Raw genomic sequence first — 20,792 nt, forward strand, 5'->3', positions numbered from 1 at the left:
ACTGAGCACACGGATGCTGGGAGCACTCATGCCTTTAGTTTCTCTCCACCCTGCATTCCCAGGGTTAGGTGATTATGGGATTAGGAAGATAGAGGGAAAGTAGCTGGTTTGTGAACGGGCACAAGAAATATCTGTCTAGGAAACAAGTATCTACTGGCAAGTAATCCTGCTTCCTCTTTGAGTGACTGTCATACCTGGGGTGACTCTAAGCATTCTCTCACTAAGCACACAGGTTATAGGCTTGATACGAATATCCCTGGAATATCTCTGCCCAATGGCACACCCTGCCTCATAGCACCTGATGGCAAAGTACTTGCGAAAGGAGGCTCCAGACGGCTGCTCTGCACAGCTTGGGGAAATTAAATTCTATGGAAAGACTCTGAACTTTTTACAAAGTCTAAAATCAAACAATTTTGCCTTGTTCAGATAAAAAGATAGTAGTGAACATGTAGTGAATAGAAAAATACTTCATCCCTGCACACCTAAAATGTTAACCTCTTGATTTAAGCAGATCATGACAAGTGAAGCAGCTAACGTGACTCTTTAAGTCTGTACGAGAAAGTCTGCCTTAAACTCTTGAACCTCTGTTATGCTCCCAAGCTCCTGGGGTGGCCACCAAAGAGGTCACATTCACTTAAGGATGCAAAACCAAACAAGCAGGCGTAGTCTCACAGAGCTTCCTGAAAAGAGATGGCAGCAGCAAGGAAAGTTCCACTGAGGTCTCAAAACAGAAGAAATAACCTAAACCACGAGGAAATATATCTGTGGCCAAAAGGGAAACAAACAAAGGCAGCCTTCTGCAGTAAGGCAACAAGGTGAGTACAGCTCCAGTACTGTGTAGCTTCTAAATGTAGTCCAAAATGAAAGAAAATCTCCCCAAACGGGTAAGGTTTAGGTGCTCCCCATGTAGAGACACTGATCCAACTAGCCACAGACATACATAGAAGATTCCAGCTAGTGCTAAAAACCAGAACTGCATTATCTAATTTTATCTTGGCACCCTTTTATTTTCCCCTCAACTTTCTGTGGAGGAAGATGACTGGAGGAAAGGCATACACTGAGAAGGCAAAGCACTGGGACGTGCCCATTATAGGGACAACACAGCTCTGGAATAGAAGAGCCAGCGTTTCTCAGGGGAGTCTAAGGTGACTAGAAGAACCCCTGGGGAGCCACTAATTACAAAGTGAAAGCTTTAAAAAGACTACATCAGGTGTTCCACTCTTGGTCTGATTGCCTGCAACATCTCAGATCTTCCACTTGACTCAGTGTTCCAGGAAGACATACTGCTGTTCCATGAAACCTGACAGAAGCTCCATCCTTCCCAAATGAAAAACAACTTGTGACACCATAGGAAGAATCTAGTGACACCCTACTTACGAAAATCCTATCATGTTGTTGTACGTTGACTGCTGCATGATGGTGACAATGTGTGGGAGGAATATTTGGTACACACACACCCAACAACTCAGCATTGCTGCCCACAGCTGCGTAAATGGGACTTCTTTGGGGACTCAGCTGTCTGGGCCCCGAGACTGTCCAAGTACTCAGAACAAAGCCAGAAGAATGCAAAAATGTCCATGACCTTATGAACCTTATGAAATTTAACCATGACAAGTGCAAGGTCCTACACCTGGGTTGGAGCAATCCCAGGCACAGCTACAGGGTGGGCAGAGAAGAGATTCAGAGCAGCCCTGTGGAGAAAGACTTGGGGGTGTTGATTGATGAGAAAATGAACATGAGCAGGCAGTGTGTGCTCCCAGCCCAGAAAGCCAACTGTATCCTGGGCTGCATCAAAAGGAGTGTGACCAGCAGGTCGAAGGAGGTGATCCTGCCCCTCTACCCTGCTCTTGTGAGACCTCACCTGGAGTATTGCGTGCAGTTCTGGTGTCCTCAACATAAGAAGGACATGGAACTGTTGGAACAAGTCCAGAGGAGGGCCATGAGGATGATCAGGGGGCTGGAACACCTCCTGTATGAAAAGAGGCTGAGAAAGTTGGGGCTGTTCAGCCTGGAGAAGTGAAGGCTGCATGGAGTCCTCATAGCAGCCTTCCAGTATCTGAAGGGGGGGCTATAAGGATGCTGGAGAGGGACTCTTCATTAGAGACTGTAGTGACAGGACAAGGGGTAATGGGTTAAAACTTAAACAGGGGAAGTTTAGATTGGATATAAGGAAGAAGTTCTTTACTGTGAGGGTGGTGAGGCACTGGAATGGGCTGCCCAGGGAAGTTGTGAATGCTCCATCCTTGGCAGTGTTCAAGGCCAGGTTGGACAGAGCCTTGGGTGACATGGTTTAGTGTGAGGTGTCCCTGCCCATGGCAGGGGGGTTGGAACTAGATGATCTTAAGGTCCTTTCCAACACTAACTATTCTATGATTCCATGATTCTATTGAAGATGGCAGTAAAGGCTAGATGCCACCAAAGGGACCAGAATCGACTGAAAAAACATGCACCACATCTATTGGGGGGGGGGGGTGTCTTTTGGGAACATAAGCAGACCAGTATCTTAGATGCAGGCAGTTCATGGTGAACTGGATATAAACTATTCCAGCACTAAGAAACAACTAAGTATATTGTCCTGTCCCTGAGATGAGAAGGAACCAACTGTTAGTCCATATACTTTGTGGTCAGAACACCTGCTGCTTTTCTGCCAGAGCAAGTTCTCTCTGGAAAGGAAAGCTGAGTTTGAAGACAACTGTTCAGGTACCATGGGACTTGTGCAGCTTTCTCCAGGAAGAAGGGGGTCCTTCTTTCTAGAGCAGAGAAGAAAGAAAGGAATATAGGCTGAGTTTCTTAGAGAAAGATGTATATGGAGAATGAGATGGATAACAATAGGCGTTTTATATCCCTCATTATTCTGGCTCCTTCCACGGTCCTAAGAAAATTCACAGGCAAGGAACAGATAGGAAACAAAGTTGAAGATCCAGACACCAGAACCTAATCATAGAATCATAGAACAGTTAGGGTTGGAAAGGACTTTAAGATTATCAAGTTCCAACCCCCATGCCATAAGCAGCGACATCACACACTAAACCATGTCACCCAAGACTCCATCCAACCTGGCCTTGAACACTGCCAGGGATGGAGCATTCACAACTTCTTTGGGCAACTCATTCCAGTGCCTCAGCACCCTCACAGTAAAGAACTTCTTCCTTAGACCTAACCTAATCCATATATATCGGCATCTGCAAAGCTGAAACAACTTACTTTTGCAGCTCTAGAAACACCTGACAACTTTACAGAAGGAGGAGCCCAGAACAGTGGCTTTATGGCTTCACTGGCAAAATACAGAAGACAGTGTAATCCCTGTTTGAGAAACACAGGCTGTGAGGCTACACCACAGCCAAAGTATGACAGGACTTTGATCACCACCCACATTGGCCTCTGTGGACTCCAAAGGCAGAAAAGCTGTGTTGTGAGTAAACAGTCAGCTTCTCCCAAAAAGGAGAGTAAGCACAGGTGGGAACTGCAGTTCAGAAATGTATCCTCATTAAACTTGGTATTAGAAATCCCATGGCTGTAGTCTGGGCTGGTTCTTCTCCACCACCATTAAAGAGTGGCTCCTGGAGTTTGGTCAAAGGTAGTAAATGCTCCCTGATATTTTGTGTTGGAAGAAAAGTGTTGGAGCATCAAACCTGAGAATTAACTACGGGCTAGCAATTCAAGCAGCTGCAACTAAGCAAGTCATACAGTAATATCCCCTCTTTTTCTGATGGCACCAGATGGAAGTTTGCATATCTGAATATGGCATTGAGGACAGTAAATATGCCTTCTGTCTTGGTGCTCCTTCCTGGCTTTATGGCCAAAGTCATATCATAGAATCATAGAATCATTAGAGTTGGAAAGGACCTGAAGATCATCAAGTTCCAACCCCCCTGCCGTGGGCAGGGACACCTCACACTAAACCATATCACCCAAGGCTTCGTCCAACCTGGTCCTGAACACTGCCAAGGATGGAGCATTCACAACCTCCCTGGGCAACCCATTCCAGTGCCTCACCACCCTAACAGGAAAGAATTTCCTTCTTATATCCAACCTAAACTTCCCCTCTTTAAGTTTTAACCCGTTACCCCTTGTCCTGTCACTACAGTCTCTAATGAAGAGTCCCTCCCCAGCATCCCTATAGGCCCCCTTCAGATACTGGAAGGCTGCTATGAGGTCTCCACGCAGCCTTCTCTTCTCCAGGCTGAACAGCCCCAACTTCCTCAGCCTGTCTTCATATGGGAGGTGCTCCAGTCCCCTGATCATCCTTGTGGCCCTTCTCTGGACTTGTTCCAACAGTTCCATGTCCTTTTTATGTTGAGGACACCAGAACTGCACACAATACTCCAGGTGAGGTCTCACAAGAGCAGAGCAGAGGGGCAGGATCACCTCCTTCGACCTGCTGGTCATGCTCCTTTTGATGCAGCCCAGGATACGACTGGCTTTCTGGGCTGCAAGCACACACTGAAGCCGGCTCATGTTCGTTTTCTCATCAACCAACACCCCCAAGTCCTTCTCCGCAGGGCTGCTCTGAATCTCTTCTCTGCCCAACCTGTAGCTGTGCCTGGGATTGCTTCAACCCAGGTGTAGGACCTTGCACTTGGCATGGTTAAACCTCATGAGGTTGGCATCAGCCCACCTCACAAGTGTGTCAAGGTCCCTCTGGATGGCATTCCTTCCCTCCAGCGTATCAACCGAACCACACAGCTTGGTGTCATCGGCAAACTTGCTGAGGGCGCACTCAATCCCACTGTCCATGTCAGCAACGAAGATGTTGAACAAGACCGGTCCCAACACCGATCCCTGAGGGACACCACTCGTTACTGGTCTCCAGCCGGACATTGAGCCAGTGACCACAACTCTTTGTGTGCGGCCACCCAGCCAGTTCTTTATCCACGGAGTGGTCCATCCATCAAATTGATGTCTCTCCAATTTAGAGACAAGGATGTCGTGTGAGACAGTGTTGAACGCTTTGCACAAGTCCAGGTAGATGACATCAACCGCTCTACCCCTGTCCATCAGTTCTGTAGCCCCATCATAGAAAAATTTACAGGGGTTGTATGTCTCGCTTAAAGAGAACAAAAATGGGCATGTCAGTCTTGAAAGGGGATTAACACCTACCATGTGGTGCAAGGTGTAATGCCAGAAGGCTTAACTGAGGAAGCCATAAAAACAAAAAAAGAAGAATGAAAGAGATACAATTAAATTATCATAATAAAGGCAAAAACAGAGGTGCCTGACAGTATGTGTTGCTCTTTTATACCACAACGTGAGTACTAGTGGGTCTAAAAGTTTCTGGTTCAATTCTTAGCTGGTAGGCCCCAGTGGCAAATACACATGAGGATGTGACTCCAAGGATAAATCCATTTTTCACTGGCAACTGGATCGTTGCTATTGCTACACCTCAGTACTGCATGCAATTACTGTATTTAAGCAAAATACAATTTTTCATTTGTAGCTGTACAAAAAATAAATCATGTTTCATTAAACATTTGCAATTAGCAATGAATTGTGCAAAACAAATCTATTACCTTCTACATCAGGGTCTCCAAATGGATTTAATTCTGCTGTGTCGGGATCACCAAAAGGGTTTGTACTAGCGTTGGCCAGGTCTTGCTCTTCTTCATCCAGAAAATTAAGCTTATTGATAAGCTCTACAAACAAGTCAGAATATTGCTTTAATATAAATACAAACTGTTCACCTAACATAGTTGAAGCTCAAAACCCCCCTGTATCAACAGTCCCTTGAAACACTGCACCAGGGTATGGCATGAACTGCACAACCAAGGTAATGCATTTCAGTGAACACATCAACAAAGGAGGAAAAAAAAACAGTGAAATGAATGAAACATCAACTTTCTGATCAGAACATTATGTAACAGAAATGACTACTATTTATCTTCATTAAATAAATGTTGCAGAACTTCTAGCAAGCTAAATACAGCAATTTAATTTTGGTTGCTCACATAAATGTTAACTATAGGCAGGAAATTTTAATTTTTGAATGCATTATGCACGTAAATTCAGAGCAGGGGCATTCTGTCATGTTAGAGAGGTCAAGTATTACTGACTGCACAATTAATGTTTTAGGCTTGGGGTCTGGTGTTGGGGTTTTTTTGTGATTCTTTTTCCCTTTTCCCTTTCTTGTTCATTATCAGATGACAAACGGAGCTGAAGACGAGATAGGCTCTTTCTCTATCATGTTGTTACCTGTTGGATGCACTACAAATTACTGAGAGTCATGCCGGGTGGAAGAACAGAGATAAAACTTGACAGCTGAATACAAGCAGGAGTCAAAAGGTAATGGGTCACAGTAAATACAGACAATCAGAAACAGAAAGAAAGGAGGAAAGCTCATAGACCTTCAGAGGAACTGGCTGATTTAGCTGAAGGCATATTTGCTCGCTTTATGTAGTCATCTTGATCTTCATCTAAGCTGCTCAGAGCATTCAACTGGTTTACAATTTCTGTAAATAGAAGCCAGTCAAGACAAACATAAGGCAAGGGCATTTAATGAAACAGAAGTGGAACGAACACTATTATTAGAGAGTGAGGGAGAGAGAAGGCAGAAGAGAAGACACTTATTGTTAATTAAAAGAACACATTTAGAACAAGTCCTTGCAATGATATACCTATAGCAAAGCACCTGTGTAGCTACTTCAAGTCATAGTTTAACAAGAAACCAGCTAACAGACATAAACAAAACCTTGCCGGATTCCTGGTGTCAGCAACAGCAATTAGTTTTATGAGGATGAGTATGCACATCAGTTCAAAACTTAGATGTACTAGATATAATTTGAAGACTTTTCCTGCTTGTGAAGAAAACCTGAATGTTAAACCATTGTCAATCAACACAAAACAGCCCCAGAACAATTACTTCCCTCCAAAACCCTTAAGGCTACAGAAAACGAATAAATACACATACATTTCATATATTTTATTTCTACACACACTCTGATCACGTAACGATTACATATCAGTCACCATTAAATCCTGACCTACGACAAGTTGAACTTATCTAATAGTTCTAAAAGATATGATCAGTACCGTGCTATGAGAATGCAAACTGAACATATGTATTGGTTTAATTCGCCTCTGTAATGCTATGCCAGTAACATCTTTCTGTTTGGTAAAATCCTATTTCATCTTCTATTCACACTAGAGGAGCCATCCAATACATGGCTCTGAACTGCCATGAATTAATAGTTTTTAAAATGCATTAATTGTAGCCAAGATGTTGATGACTCCATAATTCTGGCAGTAAAGAAACAAAACAAAAAAACAACCAGGTCCTAGAGGCTTCTGGCTCAAGGGGAAAAATTCCACTCTGATTCCCCCACTAACAAATAAAACCATGACAAATGCAGTTTCACTAATGGCGACTGAGCCTGGGTCATCTCTGAAAGACCTCAAGCACAGGTTTTTGTGGCGAGGGGACAGCCTTCCTTGTCCTTCCAACTGGCAAACAAGCAGGAGAAACCTGTGATGAGAGATGCTGCTGCTTGTTGAGTATCGTTGCTCCTCTGAGAGTTTTTTTCATCTCCCATCTTTTCCCAGTGTCTTCTGGTGTCACCAGTGAAGTTAAAGCTATGTAGGTGCCTTTACTGCACACTTCTCAGTCATTCTTGGATTTCCTTTAAACTTTGTTTTCTTGTGAATACAAGAAGTTACTTCTTCAAAACACTTTCAGTTTGCTGCTGTTTTGAATTTAACTTTTACTCACATGGCTTTTGTTTGGGAAAGCAAATGTTTGTCACTGACTCACAGTAATCTTTGTTCTATGAACCAGTTACAAAGAGCAAGATGTTGGACTGAGATGAAAACTGAGTAGTATTTGATATTGTCCCAACTCATGTTGGTGCCCACAGCTATCCAGAACTTCCTAGTAGGGGGCACTCATGCCTTTTTACAGGGCAACACCTTCACAAGTTGACACACTGACATAACCCTTAATTTCAAGCCTTCACAGCATAAGAAACCTGAAGCTGAAAGCAGAGTCCAGAACCTGAAAATATTTGAGTCATATTAGAAGTTAAAGAAGTTAAAAAACTTCTTTAACATAAAAGAAGTTAAAAATTTCTTTTCCAAATTTAAACTGCTTTGCAAAGATGCACCAATCTGCAAATTACCAAGTGGAATGATCTATTCTCCCAATATCTATTGGATATAATCTGTGCTGACAATGATGAAGCCACAGCAGAATTCCTCTTAACCACACTTCCTAACTGTTCTTGACCTTAAAGAAAAAATATGCTTAGATGGGATTACATTTTTATCTATCTACACAGAGCTAATTTCACCATGCCCACTTCCTTATTTTTAGCTCCAACAAACAAGACTATTGTTCTAAAAATGTAACACCAAAACTGCCCCAAAACTCAACTTTTCAGTATAAAATCATACATACGCCTTAGAGATCTGAAGAATATAATACTATCTTCAGGGAATTTTTAAGACTCAAGATACATAATGGAAAATACCTTGCTGTACTCAAATAAAACGGAGTTGACCTTATAAAACACTAGTACAAACAAATTGCTAGTTTAAAACAGGCTGAGCTGTTGACATGATTTATAATTTATTATGCCAGCATGTGAAAAAACCAAAACAATTACAATTCAGTTTTTATTGTCAGAAAATAACAAATTAAGTTCAGAGCTTTAAAAAGAGGGTATTCTTTGATGTGGTCTGAATCACCTGGTCCCATCTGCCAACCTAAACACCCATATGCACTACAATGTTTCTCATTACAATATTAAATGGTTTATGTCATATTTTGGAGTGTGGAAATGGTAGGTTGGAGATTTATATCCTATATTATCTTTTATAAATCTCATTATCTACAAACGTACATTAGCTTGTTCTACAAGCATGTCATATAAATCACTGTTGGGGTTTTTTCTTTCATTCTCTCTTGCTCTTTTTTTTTAAGCAGCTTGCTGCTACTGACAAAGAGTACATGTATCAGAAGTTTACATGAGAGACACGGTTTTGCAAGTGGTAAGAAAAGGTTACACATATTGCTCTGCAGAAGCCTGCTCTTGAAACATCTGGGATTCAGACTCCTGCAATAGGTAGCACATAGGCACGTTGCTCAGTCCATGTGGTGCCCCAGGACAGTCACCGTGCTCCTCTGCAGACGGAGCAAGAGCCAACTATTAACTTCAGCATGAGGCTCTAAGTATCAATTAAAACATTAAGAGAAGCAATGTATTTATTACTACACTAAGTTTGTGAGTTATGAGCCATGTTTCTTCAAGGGGTTGGAATGTGATGATCTTAAGATTCTTTCCAACTCTAAGTATTCTATGATTGCAAGATTCTGAGTATGTTGGAATACCTTGTATTCAACTGAAGGCTAAGGACAGGATCACAGCATCTCAGAATCAGCTAGGCTGGAAAAGACATTTAAGACCATCAAGTCCAGCCATTAAATACTTCCATGAGGTTTAAATTCATCTATATCAATAGTGTAGGAACAATATATTTGAAACATATTTCATGGCTACAAACATAATTTTCAACTTCACATAGAACAATTAGGTGGAGATACAGCTTTTATACATGAAGAAATTAAACAAGAAATATTGGCAAAGAAGGGGCAAAAAGCCTGAGATGGAAGGATATTTTTTTGAATGAATGTAACGCTTCGAATGGAAAATATCTTTCAGTCTGATCTCAAGGTCAGTTGTATGGCAGCAGCTCCTATGTTGACTATACCAAACTCTACAGTGCTTTTGAGGTAGAGCATATTGCGCCACTTAATTCACAACTGAAGAAACAGAGGCACAGATACTTACCCCAAGTTAGGCAACACATTAAAGAAGAGAAGCAGCATTTCCTAACTCACCTGCACCATCTAGAGCCCCATTCAACAGGTCTCCCGTGTTCTCCTAGTGGTGGGTATATTTGTTCATCTATAAAACTAACTGTGGGCCCAAGTAAAAAAATTAACTTTTGTACACTGCAAAAAGGAGCAGTGTCTGTGATAAAGATTTGAAGCATCTCTTGCAGCTCTGGCTGAGAATGACGATGTTTCAGTCAAGTCATCCAATGTTTCTCTGTGAGAAGACCTTAAGTCAAAAGTAAGAAAAAACCCTTCTGCTTTACTACTTGCACTTTACTTTTTCAAAGCTTGCTTACAAATATTAACCATCTAATACTCCCATCATTCCCAAGAAGTAGTTATAGCCACTATCTCCATTTTACAGTTGGGAAAACTGGCACACTGAGGCGAAGTGATTTGCCGCAGGGGCTCTGAGTCAGTGAAGACATTCCAGCTTGCTCAGCTGCCAACACCCTAACACAGCAACAGATGAGAAAATGTTGGTAACAGCAAGCTTTCAAAAGGCTTATGTAACTTCCCCAATTAACTTTATAGGATTCTGTGAACACAATTATTTTTGAAGTAAATTTTAAGAAAGAGTACTTCACTACATCAGTGGAGTTCCTTTTCCTTCTTTCTATATTTCTTCCTATTTTTCTACAGTGATTCCAACCTCTTTTCTCCCTTGGTGCTTCAGCAATTCCTGTGGTTTATTAGTTTTCCCCATTAATTATATTTATTACAGGAGTCACCTCAATTGCCAATGAAATCAGTCTTGAACACATGTTGAAATAGAACCTTTACATTTTATTTATTGATGTTTACTTACTGCCCTGTGTTTTATGTTCTCCCATTTGCTTGGGCAACTATGTGTACTCATTCTCCTTCAACATACCTCTCATCCCTCTCCTCATCTAACATACGGGCAAAGTTAGCCAGGCTTACAAAGCAACTCAGCTGTTGTAATCAACACAAGTCATTCAACCCTGAGCTTTTCCCAGCCTTCAGATCTCCTTTTCCCATCTACAAAAATCCAACCCAATATTGTATGATTGGCAAACAGTATCAGAACAGGCTGAACAATGAGAAGATATAGTGCAGTTCAGAAGTATTTATTGCATCTGCCTTTCAAGAAGGTATTGTAATGTTTGCTTAGAACAGATAATTTTGGACTTTACAAAAGTAGATGGAAAAGCTGAAATGCCTCTAAAACAGCTGGAGCTAGGACTTAGTGCTGCACTTCACACTTTTCCCATCCATCTCCAAGGATGTTCACTACATAGGCAAAGGATAGTGGACAGACTGGCCTAATTAAATCATCTTTTTGCTTGATCAGGAATGTTTCTTGGCTTGTTTAAATATGAACACTGCAAAAATCTAAAAAGTTGAGGAGCAAGATCTGCTGCTTGTCAACTACTGTCCTTCTGCACATGGGTTTTCCATAAAGTCCCTCAGGGCAGTGTCTAGGTATATCTTAATAAAATGCTTCTGGCACAATAGTTTATACAGACTTTATGTAGCCTCTCCTTTGCGTGCCCTTCTCTTTTCTGTGATTATGAGATGGCCTGATAAACATGTCAGGTTTTGTTCGGTGTTCTGACCTGCACCTGAATTATTCTGGTTATATTGGAAAAGAAGACAACCTTGACAAATGACTTCAGTGTGACCAGACTGGCATATCTCTTGGGCATATTGCTGCCCAATAATACATTATCCCTGTCTCTCAAATATTTCATTCTGGACTTTCCAACCTGCCCTGTGCCAGACATATACAGCATAAACAGAGATTTGGTCAGGGTACAAAACATTTAATTGAATATGTAAAGCATGGAGAAAGCACATTTGCATCCTTTCACAACATAAAATATAACTAAGTAATAACTGCTTTAGGCTGAACCTTTTGATTGCAATGAGATCTCAAAACGAAGCAATGAAAAGCAATGTTTTGTAACACTGAACCAATGTTTCTCTGGACTTTCAAGAACAGATTGAGCAATTAATTTCTGTTTGGGATGCTGTTCCTTACCTTTAGAGAAGGGTCCATTTATTTCAACAGACATTTTTAAAGAGCACAGACAGGCATGAAGGCTGGCACCAGAAGTTAATTTGTCTTTTCCTGATTCTTTTACACTAAGAGCTCCTACAGAACTCATCTGGAGCAGTGCTGCATAATGATCTCTACCAACAATTTAACATCATCACATCCTGATCTGACTTGCATCGATTAGTTCAGCTATCCTGGACACACTAAGGATTTTCATCAGCAATTCAAATGTGGTTATACTATCTCACTTCAAACAACCTTACTGTCAAATTCTGTTAAATTCCTTTAACAGCCTCCTGACTTCATTTCCACAAGACACCCCCAACCAAAAGGCAGAAGTATGCTGCCTGGAATTACCATGTTATTGAGCAGAACCTCAGCACCTACCCATGGCACAACTCATTTCGCAGTCATTCTCACAAACTCTCTTCATTATTTCCCTTCAGCTCATTCTCTTGTCTTCTCATTCACTGATCCTTTTCCCCCATCTTTTTACTCCTCTGTTCACAGCAGGTCTTTGCTTCCCTAAAATGCTACCTACTTAGTGCATTCTGTCCTAAAACCAGGACACCCTCCCCCCACCTCACAAATCAACGCTCTTTTAAATCCACAAATATTAATTAAACTCTGTTGAGTTACGGATGGGTCCCTCTTCAATGAAACCATCCTATAACTTGTTTTGGTTGGGATTTTTTTTCAAGCTTAATACAAATACAGCATGAGGATAAAATTCACGGAACACAGCTGGCCATTAGCAAAGAAACTGTATTTTACCATTCCTGTGGCAAAACCAACCTGTAATTTTTGCAGCCTTTTCCTCTTGATTCACTCTGTTTTCTTCATCTTCTTCATTGTCCTCCTCGAAATCATCTAGATTTCCAATGTCAGCTTGTTTCATACTCATCAAACTAGCGAGGCTTTGCATGTCTTCATCCCTAAGCAACAAATTTCAAACCAGGCATTAAAATGCAGCCTGTTAATACCACATCTGATACTACCACATCATTAAAAATCCTTTATATGTTTTTATGTTTTCTTTTCTTCAGGGAGGTCTCTGTTCTCAGATCTGATCTTGAATATAGCAAAAGAACAAAAGGATACACTTATGTATATTCATTTCTGAAGGGAAAGTTTTCTATTACCAAAAATTCTAAAGGGTAAAAAAAGTGCTGCCTTGCATTAGGAGACAACTTAGTGATGGCTGCTTAATTTTAAACGACTCTAGAAATGCCAGTAAATGCTGATATGGTCTTGTTTGGTTAAAATGAAAATGCTTGTTCAGACCTACTGTCCACATCCTGCATGTGACAACTATCATTACATTCACTCAGAACTCCTGATGCTGCTATAGACGTTAAAATCCCTTTTCTAAACATTTGCATTCATTAAGAAGATAAAAACCCATTACATATCAATGACCAATTGCAATTCTTATTTGACTGCATCACATATATGTATCTTTCACGTAACTGCACCTTTCATATCAAACAGACATTTGATGAAAAGATGACAGCAGGCAATGATTCATAAAAATGGATTTTCTACATTTGTTTCCTAAAAAGCCCAAGATTTTTAAAGTACATGATGCCATTCTTGAAGCAACAGCAGGCTTACCTCTCCTCTCCTAAACCAATTTGAATATTTATTGGGACTAATCAAATTTTTTTACAATAATTATAATAATTTTTTACAATAAAACAGACTGGGTATTGCCTGCCTAGGGAGCACCTCTGCTGAAAACAGTCTGGGGATCTTGGCAGTGAGCAAGCTTAAGGAGAGCCAGCACCATGTCCTGACAGCCAAAGAAGGCAAAAACATCCTGAGACCCATTAAAACAGGACCACAAAACCAGCAGTCTGAGGGAAGTAATGACTCCTATTTACTTGGAGTTGTTGGACTGTATGTAGGGCACTTCATCCAGTGTTGGGTCCCACGGTACTGGAAAAGGTGTTGATAAACCAGAGCAAGGTCAGCAGAGGACCACTGAGATCATTAGGAGCTGGAGCTGAACTGGCTCAGGGAAATGGACTTTCTGAGCCTGGAGAAGAGATGGCTTCAGGAGGACCTAGCAGCAGCTTGCCAGCACTGCTGAGAAGACAGTGGCGCAAGGTGGAAGGATTAGAGACAGTGGACATAGATTGAAAGCAGAGAGATTGTGATCTGACGTGAGATAAAAGTTGGAGCAGTCATCAACAAGCAGTGGGATGGCTGTCCAGAAAGCTTGTGTAGTCTCCATTCTTGAGGGTTTTCAAGCCCCAGTTGTATAAACCCCAGAGTAAACTGGTCTGATCACACTGCTGACTGCTTTAAGCAGTCTGGAAAGCTGTGCATGCAACAGTTTTTGGACACTTGTATTGCAATGGGCAATGTCTCCAAGTGCATTCAGGGCACTGAAAGCTGGAAATAAACTGTTAGCCTTTTGCAGGGGAAAAAAAAAAAGTGTAAAAGAGGTAAAAGAACTACTAGAGCAGTAGTTTCCCCCTCCGCCTCTTTATGTTCTGCCAGTCTCATTTTCCCATATTCTTGAGACAAGAAAAAAGCAAAACAGGATGGTGACAAGCAGTCCATCCTCCAGCCACATGAAGCTGTCAATATCTTACACCTTGAATCTGACAGAAATTGCAGAAGTTACAGGATCTGCAAAAATAATCTGTATCCTCTGCCCTCCAAAGGCTGTTGAAATACAGGACAGAATCAAGTGAGAAAGGGGGAGTGGTAGTCAGTGCCTGACTGAACTCATTCCACAGGATATTCTTGTGTTCAAGGCAAAAATCTTACTTGTGACTCCACCCTCTCTCAACTTACAGCTGGCTTTGTCCTTTCATTTTTTGTGAAATATAAATAGACGAAATAGAAGTAAGTCTTCCTTCCTACATTTCCCTTGCAGTCTGCTAAGGGTATTGTTGGATGAACAAACACACACACACACAAACGAAATCCTGCTGATTCCAGACCTGTAGATATTTTTAAGCTGCTGTTATTTACAATAAGGTTAGAGGACAAGCTGTTTGTCTCTGAAGAACACAAGACTAAAATCAGAGTAAGAAACAGTTTCTACTCAGCTAAGAAACTAAGTATGGCAGGAATGATAAGTATGCTGAAGGATACTCTCAAATTCTGCCATTCTATACAGAAAGCTCTTTATCCAAAGAATTCTTTGAAAAGCAACACAAAGCAGGCTATCTGGTTAAAAAAAAACCCACAACAACTTACGTGGCTTTTCCTTCCCTCAGGAAAATACAAGATAAAGAGAACTGTAGTGTGGCAGATACCACTTTCTTGGACAAAGGCTTGAATTTTAACTTGACATCCGTCTGTGTAGGCATGGGGCTTGCATATTGCTTCATATTGATGCTGCTGGTGGCAAGCGCTTTTCTTCGTCCAGAAGGAGATTCCTGCAAGCAAAGGAAGAATAAAACTAATGTAAAAGGTGCTGTTACACTGAAACCTGCATGTGCACAAAACAAAAAAATACACTTATTAAATGTGCATCATTCTTTTTTCAAGTACACAGGCAGCAGGGATTGCTATGGTCCTCTGCAAAGACAGAAACCCTTTTCTTACACTACATCAGTTACTAACAGTGGGTCTTTGAGCACTTGTCTAGTGCAAGGTAAAATAAAAGTTACTCATTATGGTTAGTGGTCTTCCATATGAGATCCAAGGTCGTTAACAGCTGAAGCCTGTAGTAGCATCCACAGCAAACATCCATTTAAGCAAGTGGGAATACATCTCCATTCCTTCTGATAGCAAACTGGACTAGCTTTGCCTAATCTCAGGTAGTCCTGGACTAGGACATCCAACCTAGGCAAGACATGGTTTTCAATTATGCATATATTTCTTCATGTAACGGATTTAGGCCATCAAGTTAATATTTTTGAACTGCTATCTGTGTTTGATGCTTGTGCTTGGTTCAGCAGTAGCAGTCATGTTTCTCCTTCTTGGTAGCTGGTGCAGTGCTGTGTTTTGACTTTTGGCCTGGGAACAGAGCTGATAACAATGATGGTTTGGTTTGGCCAAGGACTTTGTGAGGCTCATGCTCTGCCAGGGAGGAGGGGAAGCCAGGAGGAAGCAGAGACAGGACACCTGACCCAAACTGACCAAAGAGGTATTCCATACCACAGCACGTCATGCCAGGGTGTAACTGAGAGTTACACGGAAGGGCTGGGTGACTGCAGGGTTGGAGGAGGTATCGGTCAGTGCTCGGTTGGTCGGGGGGGGGTGAGTTATTGGTTGGCGGGTGGTGAAATATTCTCTTCCCTTGTTATTTCCTTTATCATTATTATTATTGGTGATAGCAGTAGTGATTTGTGTTATACCTTAGTTGCTAAACTGTACTTATCTCAACCCATGGGAGTTGCATTCTTTTGATTCTCCTCTCCATCCCTCCGGGAGTAGGGGGAGGGCAAGAAGGGGGGGAGTGAGTGAACGAGCTGTCTGGCTGGGTTTAAACCACGACAATGCTCAAATACAATGCCTGAGTATTCTTCAAAGCAATGGTACTTCTCACTAGTGCTGTACATGTAATATCAAGAGTGACAGGTTTCTGAAATTAAGGTTGACAATGCTTCAAAAAATACTGATACAAAATTTGGAGGAAAAATCTAAAAAGCAAGAAAATAAAAAAATAAAAGTAAGTTGTATTTCAAAAGCTTAAGATGTATTTCAAGATAAGGGTATTGCTCACAGTTTAACAATTCAAACAAATTAATCTAAATGCATCTAGGAATCTACTTCTGTGTTCCATCTAATATCAGCAGCAAAGGAATGATTATATGTGATAAAGCTCCAGTGACAAAAATAAAACAAAAAAGCCCTGTTGTTAACTCTTTTGAAAAATGTTCTCACAATAAGACTACATTTTACTGCGATTGGCAATGTGTTCAATAAAGAATATTAATTCAATCAAAACATTCAAGCATCCTTTTTCAAAGTACTTGACATTTCCACCCCGTAGAATAAGTCAGAATGTAATATGTCATCCCCAAAGAATACCTTGTTTAAAAAACTGGCCTTATCTGTCAGATTATGCACAGCAATATTATACAGAACTATTAGTGCATGTAGATACCTTATGAATGAATTTCAAAAATGCATCAAACACTTGAGAAGGATTTAGGCCTTCTCAGAAGAAATACTTAAGAATATGCAAATACTCTCAACTGAATCAAGTTGAACAGATGCGACTACCACAAACAATACAAGTGCTCTTTCCCCGGCCGCAACTGTCAATCAAAGAGCAAGATTAAGGTCCAAGGTTCTGACAATGTGTAAAATGGAAAGTGTGATCAGGGAGTTTCAATTATTACACAGATATGAACAAGAATAATCTGTTATTGTACCATACCTTTAGAATAACTAAACATTACAACTCATTATACTGAAAGTAAGATATACCGCAGTGCCTCTTCAGAAAGCAACGTCAGAGACATGACACGTCTTTCTTGCGTGCTCTCCAAATAAACGTACATAAGCAGTTTGCATGTTAAGAGCAACTTGCTTTGTAAAGCTAAAGTTTCAATATTCATACTATGGTGTAAAAATAATAGTCAAGGTGAACAGAAAGAAAGTTTGCATAAGCCTCTTCCAGTAGTTTTTGGTTTTAATGTACCTTTAGAGAAAACTGGCATATATAATGTGGTGTACAAGCATTTTTGCAACTGGCATATGCAATTGCCAATGCTAGCACATGTGCTTTTCTGCCAAACAGAAGCAACCAGAAATTAATAACTAACTTGGAGCCACATGGAGAAGATAAGGAGGCAAGTTGTACCAGGAGGCTTCATCTCAATAGAAGACAGACATTTTTTACAGCAAGAATAGTCAATCACTGGGACAACCTCTCCAGGGACAGGGTACAGTCCCCATCATGGGAGGTTTACGAGGTGCAACTGGGCAGGGCACTAGGTCACCATGTCTAGGCTCCCTTTCCTGTGAAAGTTTGGATCAGGTATCTTTCCATGTCCCTTCCAACCTGAGCTCTTCTATGACTGTATGATTCTAACTTGAATATACCCTCACGAGCAGTCAGGCCAAATAAAAATATTCCTCTGGTGGGCTATAATGACTAGGAAACATTTGTCACACTTTGAATTTCACTCTTCTGTGAATCAGTTGGGTTGAGCTTATGTTGGCAGACTAAAAGAATTATACCTTAGCTGGTTTTAAAGTCTTTATTACAGTATCACAGTTATTCTTAGTGAAATTACAATTAGCAACATAGGTCATAGAATCGTTAGGGTTGGAAAGGACCTTAAGATCATCTAGATCCAACTCGCCTGCCGTGGGCAGGGACACCTCACACTAAACCATATCACCCAAGGCCTCATCCAACCTGGCCTTGAACACTGCCAGGGTTGGAGCATTCACAACCTCCCTGGGCAACCCATTCCAGTGCCTCACCACCCTAACAGGAAAGAATTTCCTTCTTATATCCAACCTAAACTTCCCCTCTTTAAGTTTTAACCCGTTACCCCTTGTCCTGTCAATACAGTCTCTAATGAAGAGTCCCTCCCCAGCATCCTTATAGGCCCCCTTCAGATACTGGAAGGCTGCTATGAGGTCTCCATGCAGCCTTCTCTTCTCCAGGCTGAACAGCCACAACTTTCTCAGCCTGTCTTCATATGGGAGGTGCTCCAGTCCCCTGATCATCCTTGTGGCCCTTCTCTGGACTTGTTCCAACAGTTCCATGTCCTTTTTATGTTGAGGACACCAGAACTGCACACAATACTCCAGGTGAGGTCTCACAGGAGCAGAGTAAAGGGGCAGGATCACCTCCTTCGACCTGCTGGTCACGCTCCTTTTGATGCAGCCCAGGATACCGTTGGCTTTCTGGGCTGCGAGCGCACACTGAAGCCGGCTCATGTTCATTTTCTCATCAACCAACACCCCCAAGTCCTTCTCCACAGGGCTGCTCTGAATCTCTTCTCTGCCCAACCTGTAGCTGTGCCTGGGATTGCTCCCACCCAGGTGTAGGACCTTGCACTTGGCATGGTTAAACCTCATGAGGTTGGCATCAGCCCACCTCACAAGCGTGTCAAGGTCCCTCTGGATGGCATTCCTTCCCTCCAGTGCATCAACCCAACCACACAGCTTGGTGTCATCGGCAAACTTGCTGAGGGCGCACTCAATCCCACTGTCCATGTCAGCGACGAAGATGTTAAACAAGACCGATCCCAACACCGACCCCTGAGGGACACCACTCGTTACTGGTCTCCAGCTGGACATTGAGCCATTGACGACAACTCTTTGCGTGCAAACATAACTCTTTGCGTCCCCATAACTCAAAGGGCATGGGAAGATGCTTCATTTGGTCATTATTCCCAAATTATACAATTACTTTGTCCTTAAAAAGATGCTTTGCACTATCTTTTTTTTTTTCCTTTTAAAAGAAGATGCATGTCTGTTGTCATGTCCTCACTCTCTTTCATCAATTGAACCACCCCCAAAACAAGGAATTGTGTCTCCACCCAGTGAGAAACAGATCTTAGATGAAACAAATCATGAACATGGGCACTTGCTTACAGCCTTCCAGGTGAGTCATTGATCAGACATACCATGCCTATATTCTGATGTACTCTTCTCAGTTTGACTATGAATATCACTTCCCAGCAGCTGTAAACAACCCCCAATTTAACAAAACAATCCCCAATTTTAACAAAGACCTAGATTATTTCCTTGTGTAGCTACCAATGCCTTCTCGGGGCTGGCTCACCTGTTATATACACCCTATGCTACAAGAGCAACAGACACACCTCCCGCAGGGTCCCTGGGAAGGCATCTATCATAGGAAACACAAATATGTTTCAGGGACTCTGAAAAAAAGGTGGTTTTGGGGACAGAGCTAACGTCTCTTGTTAGAAACACACCATCTTATCAGCTAACTCAGATGTATGTTGTCTTTATAGAGATGATTTTACTAAAAAAGTCAAAGCAAACAAGATAAGCCAACCCAAAGATCAGTTCAATGGTGAGTCTGAAGTGAAGAGAAAGAACAGAGCATTAAACCTGCAAGCATCTGAAAGCTGGACATGGACGTAGAGGCAGGAGAATTTTGGAATTATATGGAATTCCATTTTCACTATTTATTGTATAAATGATCATCTTGCCATTTGCAGCTTCAGATTATCTGGATCAGAGAGTGAAGAAGAGACCTTAATCAGAAAGAGGCAAAGTTCTCCCAGTGAAGATGACTGTCAGCAATTCCTTGTGATAGCCTCTGGGGTTAGCTGGTGTAGAGGAGGAGGGAGACAAGAGTGGAGGGAGCTGTGTGCCAATACAAAGGGGAGAAGCCAGCCATGTGCAAGATGATTCTCCTAGCACTAAATATTCTAAGGTGCTGTGAAGACTCAGACATACTTGGCAATCAAGCTCAGTCAACCTGAGAAAGGAATGAATTTCATAATCTTTTTGTGAGTCAAAGACAGTAGGTGACTTTTCAGGTTCCCACTGCCAATAAAAAAAATCCAAATTTGTAAATTAATCATAGTAAACCCCCCCAAAACAAAACTCAAAAATCAACACAAAAACAGAGAGCCCCCAATCTTTCATGTTTTATTTTCCTTCACGTGCAAGCTTAAGTCCATTCTCCTCCTCTCCCAGAAAATTAAGCGTTGGGAGTGTTGCAATGTTTTCTCCTTTTAAGCTTCAAAGGTTTGGCCTTACGTGACTTTAGATATATAAGTAGAGAGGGGGAATTTTTTTTTCCCCTGTAAAGGATATTCTCAAGGCGCTTAGGTCCATGATTTGATTTCACAATGGATTGTTTTCTGATACACAACCAACTTCTAAAAACTTGTTTTTAAGTGTCAGAAAATGCTAATAACCACTTCTCACAAGGGTTGTAATGTTTTCTTCAAAAAATCACATGCCTGTATTATACAATCTGAGCTACCCCAGACCACAGAGAAATTTTCTTGCAGAAGAATAGATAATTCTTAGATC

The 20,792-nt window shown here is 41.4% G+C and overlaps 1 protein-coding gene across 11 annotated transcripts in view; it reads right to left on the bottom strand.

Annotated features, from left to right (window-relative positions):
* The window catches only part of EHBP1 (EH domain binding protein 1), a 228,173-nt gene that overhangs the window by 123,013 nt on the left and 84,368 nt on the right, over nt 1-20,792 (bottom strand). For 8 of the 11 annotated variants that reach the window (XM_062614292.1, XM_062614298.1, XM_062614297.1 and 5 more), the window contains 4 exons: nt 15,063-15,244; nt 12,645-12,784; nt 6,342-6,446; nt 5,511-5,633 (listed from right to left, as the gene is read on the bottom strand). In XM_062614292.1, coding sequence (XP_062470276.1) covers nt 5,511-5,633; nt 6,342-6,446; nt 12,645-12,784; nt 15,063-15,244 — 550 coding nt within the window. The remainder of the gene's footprint in view (nt 1-5,510; nt 5,634-6,341; nt 6,447-12,644; nt 12,785-15,062; nt 15,245-20,792) is intronic. The other 3 variants (XM_062614300.1, XM_062614294.1, XM_062614301.1) reach the window with 1 other exon arrangement.

This window comes from Pezoporus occidentalis, unplaced genomic scaffold (assembly GCF_034315485.1).
Source record: "Pezoporus occidentalis ecotype Australia unplaced genomic scaffold, CSIRO_AGI_Poc_V1 ctg175, whole genome shotgun sequence".
In the NCBI taxonomy this organism is placed as follows: Eukaryota; Metazoa; Chordata; class Aves; order Psittaciformes; family Psittacidae; genus Pezoporus; species Pezoporus occidentalis.